The sequence below is a fragment of the Pristiophorus japonicus genome, chromosome 26, assembly GCF_044704955.1.
Source record: "Pristiophorus japonicus isolate sPriJap1 chromosome 26, sPriJap1.hap1, whole genome shotgun sequence".
In the NCBI taxonomy this organism is placed as follows: Eukaryota; Metazoa; Chordata; class Chondrichthyes; family Pristiophoridae; genus Pristiophorus; species Pristiophorus japonicus.
The window spans coordinates 15,937,687-15,947,004 of NC_092002.1; the positions used below are offsets into that span (position 1 = coordinate 15,937,687).

At 47.4% G+C, this 9,318-nt stretch overlaps 1 protein-coding gene across 1 annotated transcript in view; it reads left to right on the forward strand.

Annotated features, from left to right (window-relative positions):
• The window catches only part of LOC139239096 (myb-related transcription factor, partner of profilin-like), an 85,340-nt gene extending 77,524 nt beyond the window's left edge, over nucleotides 1–7,816 (forward strand). The window contains exon 4 of the mRNA XM_070867619.1: nucleotides 7,755–7,816. Within this exon, the coding sequence (XP_070723720.1) occupies nucleotides 7,755–7,793 (39 nt within the window). The 3' untranslated portion in view covers nucleotides 7,794–7,816. The remainder of the gene's footprint in view (nucleotides 1–7,754) is intronic.
• Nucleotides 7,817–9,318: the final 1,502 nt, after the last annotated feature.

Sequence of the window (9,318 nt, forward strand, 5' to 3'; positions counted from 1 at the left end):
TACCTGAGGTGGCACGTGGCTCTGGGCCATCACCTCCATGGTGCAATTAATAGGCTCTGCACTCTCTGATTCAAATCAGCACTCTGGCCGATCGAATTTGTTCAAGTGCTGGGGACACAATATGACATTTGCGCCCCTGCTCTGGCACCCCTTGAGGTCAATGCTGGCCATGGCATGCTCCCACTTTATTGCAAACGCTGGGGCCCCATGGTACCGCACGTGCACCCCATCCCCTAAAAAGCCATTCTTTTTTACTAGCCTCACTGGCCTTTGTTTCATTTACCTTGCCCTTACTTGGTTTGACCTCCTCCTCTGAGCCGATTTTAAAGGCCAGGCTCGTGTGACGGGGCATTCCGATCTCCGTATTCGTGAGGTCCTCGAAGTCAAACCGGGCCTCCGCTTTTACCCTTATTCGTGGCAAACTGTTTACTATGAGGATCCTGAGCCAATGGTTTCTCGGCCCCCCCTCCCCCCCCGTGCAATTATGCTCTGTCGAGCAACCCACCCGTGGCCATTTCGTAGATGGGCCAGAGCTGTCCACAAATGTCTGAGGTGCTTCCCCTGCCAGTTGCAGTGTCCTCTCTACCCGAGAGAACGGACTACCCTGGGTGTGACCCATGGCTCTCAGGATTTCTCCCTTCAAGCCGGCCGTGGTCCTCTGTCTCCATTTGGTCTCGGCGGACAGGGCCTGGTACAGTTTCCCATCCAGAGAAAATAGCAACTGTTTGTAAGCCTCGGGCTCACTACACCCGTTAATCACCCCAACCTGGTTCACCTCGGTGAAGTGAACTGAGGGGTCCTCTTCTTTCTTTAACTTGGGCACCCCCCCGAGATCATATTCTGCAGCTGCGAGGTGGTGAACAGAATCATGAGATCGCTTTGCAGCGCGCCCTGACCCGCGCCGTCTATGGGCGGGCCAAACTTCTGCTGCCGTATGGGCCGTTTGGCGCTTCAAGCGGTGATCGAATGTTCCTGCCCGGCCCCCAATCCTCGCTATCTTCTCCTTCCTCTTCCAAGTCCACCCGAGCTTCCCCTTGGGCCATCAAGCAAACCATGCCTTTGGCTTTGGCCGGAGCTTGAGTCAAGTGATTCCCACTCTCAAACCCCCTACTGCTAGCTACTCTGTAAGCTGTCTTAACATCTCTCAGTTGCCTCTCCAGCCTGTCAACTTTACCCGTTAAGTGGACGTTCTCATCCCTTACAGCCTGCTCATTGAGCTTGGCCTCAGTGACCTGGCATTGCAGGTACTCTCCTGTGTTACGGGAGGTTTCCTCCTGAGTACGCCTTTCCTGCCTTTCTTTGTGTAAATCATCCACTAATCTGTTGCGGCTGACTGCTGCTCTGACTCTTGGAGCTCTGCCTTAAGCTTACCAACCTGCTCCCTGAGCAGCTGGACTTGCTTCTACAAACACAGGAGCCAGATGGCCTTTTCTTTTGCCATTTTGTGCTCCTTACTCCCTGTCCACTCTGCAGCTCTGTCCTATGGACTCTCAGCCCACAACATGCCTAACCCCCACTGTTGTGTTACGTTAACTTTTCTGAATATGTACGAGGAAATCCTATCCCCCATTGCTGATCTCTTGACCTTGAGATCTTCCACGACTATCTGTTCACTCATACTGGAGTCCTGCCATGGTCACCAGATTCTGTAAGTGGTTTTGCCCCTGGTGGTTTCGAATCACCCCTCTTACAACAATTCTAGACACTAGAATTATAGTCGTGAACAGTAATATACAATCATAGACAGATTTTCTTTGGTTTCAACCATCACAATGCTTGTATTCAAGTTAAAGCACACACCTGCACCCAGTAAAAACACACCCTGGTAGTGTAATACAAACAAACACAGTACAACACACAGTCTGGCCCATCTAAACGAACCCCTAACGCGAAGTACCCACGTTTAAAACATCCCTGCTCGGATTCAAAATTGCACCACTGGATCTGTCCAACAAAATGTGTGTAAACATATGATCCTTGCAAAAACCTCCCCACTAAAACCTCTAGGGCTTGGCTGGGACACACCTTTTCACACTATGCGATGGTCTTAAAGATGTGTGGGCTGGGATAAATGCTCACCAATTACCCCTCTGACTTACTCGCTGCTTCTCCTGATGAGGCATATCTTCTGGTTCTTCAAGTCCAGTCGCAAGAACAGCTTCCCAGTCGAGGTACCGAGGCTCTCCGGTGTTTCTTCTCTCCATCCCAGACAGGGTGCTCAGTCCTTGTGCATTGAATGAAGCAAGCAGGCCTAGAAGAGGGGAGAGAGGGAGAGATGGCAGCCAAAACTGTCTCTCTTACACTTGCAAAAATGCTTCTTCTCACGCCAAAAGTCCAACTGTCCTTCCCTTGAGGCTGTGCAACTCAAAAGCAAAATCAAATGTCTCGCCTGTTCCTTTGTCAGTTGGGCTGTACCTTGATGTGTGGCTCCGATGTGTTTGTGGTCGAATAGCTTTCCTTTGTCTTTCGCTGGCCTGAAACCCCGGCCACTTTACTTAATGTCTTACTGATTGCAAGACAAAAGGCCTGTCCATCAACTATTCCTGCCATTGATTCTTGTCCACCTGATGTGTATTCCTGTGGAGCATGTCTGGACCTGCCCCACGTCAGTGCTGTCTGCTCTCTACAGTAGCAGAAAATGTGTCCAAGCAATGTTCAAAAACTTCAAGTTTTTGCTGTTGATGTTTTCGCCAAATCTTAAACCTCAGGACGTGTCAAGATGCTTTACAGCCAATTAAGTAATTTTAAAGTCTCATCACTGCTGTAATGTAAGAAATGCGGCAGCCAATTTGCGCACAACAAGCTCCCACAAACAGCAATGCAATAAATGGCTGGATCCTTTGTTTTAGTGATGTTAGTTGAGCAACACATTGACAAGGATCCCGGGGATAACTCCCCTGCTTGTTTTCGAAATAATGCCATAGAATCTTGTGCATCCACCTAAGAGGACAGACGGGGCTTTGGTTTAATGTCTCATTCGACAGTGGAGCATTCCCTCAGTACTGTACTGGAATATCAGAAAGACAATTTTCAGCTATACAGAGTATATACATAATAGATAAAGTGTAAAGGACAAGTTAGATCATTGCAGAGAATCGGGGAATGGCAGGAATATCAAATGTGTTCTTCACATCACAAATGAAGATGCTAGGCATATTTTGGATAGAAACATAGAAACATAGAAAATAGGTGCAGGAGTAGGCCATTCGGCCCCTCCAGCCTGCCCGCCATTCAATGAGTTCATGGCTGAACACGCAACCCCAGCACCCCACCCCCCGCTCCCCCGCCACACCCCCCGCCCCCCCCAGCAGCAAGGACTTCATCCAACTCCCCCCTGAATACATCTAGTGAATTGGCCTCAACAACCCTCCGCGGCAGAGAACTCCACAGGCCCACCACTCCCCGGGTGAAGAAGTTCCTCCCCATCCCGGTCCGAAATAGCCCACTCCTTATCCTGAGACTGTGACCCCTGGTTCTGGACTTCCCCAACATTGCAAACATTCTTCCTGTATCTAACCTGTCTCAACCCATCAGAATTTTAAACGTTTCTATGAGGTCCCCTCTCATTCTTCTGAATGATCAGTTATCTTAGCTCAGGAATCTGTAACATATGCAGCCACTAAAACATGTATTATTAAGAAGACTGAAGAAATAAAGGGCTAATTCTACACATAATAGGAAGCTGCACTCACAGCGATCATAGTTTGGAAACTTGGAGCTGCAGACTCATAGCCTAGCAACGGTCTGTGCTCCCCTGGGCTGTGGTTTTGTCGCAGAATCTGCCCCTCATACCCCCAACAGGGTATCTAGGCAAGGTGGGACACTGCAAACTGGAAGAAATGAGAGTTAAGACTGGAAAATTCTGGAAATACTCGGCGGGTCAGGCAGCATCTGTGGAGAGAGAAACAGAGTTAATGTTTCAGGTCGATGATCCTTCGTCAGAACTGGAAAAAGTTCAAGATCTAACAGGTTTTTAAGCAGGGGCAGGGAAAGGGGGGTGGGGGGGAGGAAAGAACAAAAGGAAAGGTCTGTGATAGGTTGGAAGGTAGAAGAGATTAAGAGACAAAAGGGATGATGGTGCAAGGCAAAAGAAGATGGTAATTGGACAAGTAAAGAAACAAAAGATGCATTTAAATATGGTGTAAATGGAGATGGCAGAAACATCAACAGCTGTCGTGGGAAAGAGAGAAATAAACAGGGAAAAAAAGAGGGCAGAGTTTATGGTCTGAAATTGTTGAACTCGATGTTCAGTCCAGAAGGCTGTAAAGTGCCTAAATGAAAGTTGAGGTGCTGTCCCTCAAGCTTACATGGAGCCGAAACCCTCCCTGGTGGCCCAGTGGACCTGGCTAAAAGAATCGCAGAGTTCGCAGCTGCTCTCCCCTTTAAGTGAAGGGCTGATGACTGACAGCGGCGGAGACTCCATCCCGCCCCCATTATGATCGACTTCTGGTCCACTTGAAAAAAAATGATAAAGTGCAGAATTTCACGCAGAAGGTCGCCTCATCCACCACGGCGGTGAAAACACATCGACAGCAGTAGGTGCGACCCGTTTCGGGCCCCTATGCCTATATTCATGAAGCCCAGGATCCCGTAAGCTTTTTTAACTGCTTTGTGGTTGTGGGGAATTTACTCACGAGCACTTTTAGTGCTATATGATTCTGTGCATTCCCAAAACCAAAATGCCACCATTAGAGTGGTGACTATTTTACCTCGTTTTGCCAACAGTCTCTCCTCAGGGACTCAGCAGTGTTTCCTAGTGGCTCAGTTTGTGAGGGAAGATTTGTTTAGCACATTTATCTTGAGTATTCTCTGGAACCAACAATCTTACCTCATCTTTGTGAGATCTGGAACACTAACCTGAGAATCTTGATCGTCTGGATTACAAATGGGAGGCGATTTGACAAGCTTTGTGGGTGGGTGACCCAATTGTAAATTCGTTGTGATGTTTGTTTGCACAACTGATATTACTGAGATTTGTGATATGTGCTAGAACAGCTGCCATTAAAACAGCAAGATCCTCTTGCCTTCTCACTTTACAGATGTTGACTGCTGTGTAATTCCAAATTCTGCTGTTTTTATTTGTGATAAGACAGTTCTCACACATATTGTGGCCCTGTCTTCTTGGTCGAGGCATTTTGGACCATGATTCTTGAAGGAGAAAAAGTTCCCGGGTTATGCGGAAAGAGCAGAGGGAGTTGGACTAACCAATTGCTCCTCGAAGGAACCGTCCGTCGCAGACTCGATGGACGAATGGTCCCCTCCTGTGTTTAATATTCTGTTCAGCTTCCTCAGAGAGCATTTCCACAGCCATAAAAGCCTTCTTGCACTCTTACACTGAAGATCTCAAGACTTTTGCAGTGACTTCTTGTCAGTGATTGCATTTAGGGTTATGGGCAACAACTGACAGCAATTCACAGATTTGTATATTGAAATGGGTGAGTTTTTATGAGCAGCAATAATACATTTATTTTTTTCCATTGCAGTTTTTGAATTACAATGCATTATGTCTTACACACTTTTGACATGGAGAAACCATTGTATTAAAAGGAGTTGCTGGTTCTTGAAGTCTCCTGCTGTTCCAATTCCTTTGAAATTCAGACAGTGTTACCAAATGCATATTGGATGTTTCTTACACTTTTGGAATGTGTAACTGTTTGATCTTCTTATGCAAGGAAAGATAAATCCTGGGGCACAGAAACAATATCACCCACTGGTACCTATGTATTTTGTTTTTTAATTAAATTTTGCTTGATTCAGTGATCCTGCAAGGTTTGTTCTCATCATTGTCATTGTAATTTGTGCTGTTTGGTATGGTGTTCACAGAATCTTACAGCACAGAAGGAGGCCATTCGACCCATTGTGCCTATGCCGGCTCTTAGAAATAAAGACAAATTTTCTTTCAAACTTTATCATGGCTTTGTGAAAGGACTTTGAAAACGCTACAGTATTTACAGAACTAGGAGGCATAGTTTCAGAATAAGGGGTCGCCCATTTAAAACAGAGATTTCTTCTCTCAGAGAGTCGAGAATCCGTAGAATTCTCTACCTCAGGGAACTGTGGAGGCTGCGTCATAGAATATATTTAAGGTGGAGATAGACAGATTTTTGAACGATAAGGGAGTGAAGGATTATGGGGAGTGGGCGGGGAAGTGGAATTGAGGCCATGATCTTATTGAATGGCCGAGCAGGCTCGAGGGGCCAAATAGCCGACTCCTGTTCCTATTTCTTATGTTAAGCATATCCTATAAAAATGTTGATTTGTAACATGTCTTTACACATTTGTAGAGCGTGTTCTAATTGAGATAAGCTTCAATCGCAGAGAACGATGCATTGGTTTGGAGTTCAAGATATTCGGGAAATGACTGGACTAAAGCCCAGAAATTCAAGGATCCTTCATATCCAGTTGTCATTTTTCACACCTCTGCACATGGCATGGTTGATGGGGTCCAATAACACTTTGTCGCTGTGCTAGCTTCAGCCCAGTCACAGGAGCAGATCCACCTTGATCGTGGAGTGGATTGCTGGGAAAGGAAACACCTTGCTTTCTTGACCATAGCGTCACTGTCAAGCAATTCCAAGTTAAATATTGTAGTGTATGCAGGCACCTTTGGTAATGACTCCACAAGACAGCGTATGGTACTTAAACTGTGTAGACTGTAGTCCTTTATTTGCAGCTCCTCGAGTGAGGACACCAAGCTGTGAGCTCCCTTTTATACTGGGTTACCCGCAGTATAGGTCTCCAGCAGCAGCACTCTCTGGTGTACAGTAAGGTGTGTACAGTGTAAGATGCATTCACTGTTGCTGGCCTCCTACATATCCCCTCCTTCACACACAGACCATGTGGGTACCACTGTTGTGGGATCCCTCAATGGGGTAGCCATTGCAGCAGTGGGTAGGGTGCATGCTCTGTGATGTAGGTAGTTGTGTAGTGGTAGGCAGGGTGACAGGACTGTATGGGTTCCTTATCCTCCAGTTGGGATGAGAGTCTGGTTATCCCAGGGTTTGCCAGGAAAGCTGGAGGGTATTGGCCTCTCGCTCCTGGTGCTGCCCATTGTCCACTGTCCACTGACCACTGTCCCTGTAATGGGTCTGCTCTCACTGGGTGTGTGTGTGTGTTCTTCCTGGGGCATCACACTAGTTCCAAAGGTCTAGGCTACATGGTCTGGTAGCCAGCTGGACCTGGGAGTCTCCCACGGGGGGATTCCTCTAGCATTTGCATGGTCCTTGTAGAACCCAGTGTCCTATAACAGTGTTCTACCTGTATACATGACACCATGGCTCTGGTCATACATAGTCGAGTCTACATTATTGTCTGCCTTTACATTGTTAATAACAGCATTTGCATCACTTTTGGGTATCATGGTCTCACCAGACATGGTTACATTAGGCATTTCAAACTCTCTGCCATAATCATCACACATAACAAGCTTGTTCTTAACCTTACTTACACAAGCATTCATTTCATTTGTCACATTAGTTACACCAGTATCACAATTCATGGTTACATTATCATACTTGCACCCTTTTACTGCATTTTTAGCTTTAAAGTCCCTGTCATCTTTAAGTTGAAACTGCCCCTTTAAATTATTTTGGTTACCGGTCTCCTTTAAGGGAGCCTTCAAATCCGATTGGCCACTTGGTATCACGTGTCGCTCCTCCAATGCTGCCCCTCGTGGTCTGGTCGTGGCCATTTTGATTTTAGATTTTTTTCCTCGTGGTGTGGCAGGTAGGCTGTGATGATCTTTTCTTCCTCAGGTTCGGCCGTGGATGTGGGGAATCCATTTCTTTCGATGATGTTCACCTCTTGGAGTCCTGTCCCAGCCCGGAAGGTGGAGTTTGGGTTTTTGGTCCTTGAGATTTCGCCTTAGTGTGGTCCTGGAGATTTCGGCGCGCAATCGAGCTGGACAATGGGATCTCTAGATGCAGCGATGGATCCATGTGCGGGGCTGCGTGGGATATCGATTGCTGGAGCCCGGAGGCCGTCGCCACTTTGACTGAATTGGACTGGGTTCATTCAATTCCTTCCCAGCAGCATGGGACCATCTCCGGCAACGATCCACAGGGAGAGTTTGTTTAACATGCCGCCCTGGGAGACCTGGACGTCCACGCTGCCAACGATTTGGATGTTACCTTTGGTGTAGGTGAGCAACTGCGTCTGGACAGGAGACAGTTTTGGTCGAGTGGCGGGATTCATCCAAATTTTTTCAAAGGTCGTTTGGCCACATCACAGACTGGCTCGCCCCTGTGTCGATCTCCATGGAAACTGGGACCCCGTCGATGTCTACTTCCATTGTCCACGGAGAACTTTTGGTGGAGCAGGTATAAACTCCATACTCTTCTTCCAGGGGTTGAGCAGCTTCACCTTCATTTGTGTCGGAACCCTGGTGATCAGCCGACTCTTCAGTGACGCGGTGAGTAAAGCTTTTTCTGCACATTCTCTGAGAGTGCCCTTTTTCTTTGCAGCCTTTGCATGTATAGTCTTTGTAGCGGCACTGGTGGGCCCTGTGGTTTCCACCACAGCCTCAGCACGTGGCCATCCAGTTTGCCCCATGTGGTGGACTCAGGGTTGCGGGACTCATGGCAGCATTTCTGCCTTTAGAAATAGCCATGCGGTGCACTTAGTTCACCGGTTTAGAGTCCTGGGTCAGTATTTGCCTGGAGTCGCCGACTGAAGCCATGTCGGCCTGGCTCACTTGAATTGCTTTTTTCAGGGTAATTGTGATGTCGGCAGAGAGCAATTTGTGTAGGAGCCCTCGTGGCTGATTCCGATGACAAATATGTCCCTTAGTGCTTCATTAAGGTGGTCTCCAAAATCACACGGTGCATCCAGTCTTCTTAAATGTGCAGCATAATGAGTAATTTCTTGGCCTTTGGGTCGCCGGTAAGTGTAGAATTGGTGCCTGGCTGTGAGGATGCTTTCTTTTGGTTTTAGTTGCTCCTGTATTAGTGTTACAAGTTCCTCATAGCTCTTGGTGGTTGTCTTCTCCGGGGCTAGCAAGCCCCTGACGAGACAATGGATGGTGGGCCCACAACTGCTAAGCAGGATGGCCCTGCGCTTTATTGGCCATGTAGCCAGTGTGTCCCCATCTAGGTCGTTGGCTATGAAGAACTGTTCCAGTCTTTCCCATCGGTAAATTGCTGAAAGTTGCTGAGATTCGACATGCTGATCGTGTAGTTCGTGACCTCGTCGCCAGTTGTAGTGTATGCAGGCACCTTTGGTAATGACTCCACAAGGCAGAGTATGGTACTTAAACTGTGTAGACTATCGTCCTTTATTTGCAGCTCCTTAAGTGAGGACACCAAGCTGTGAGCTCCCTTT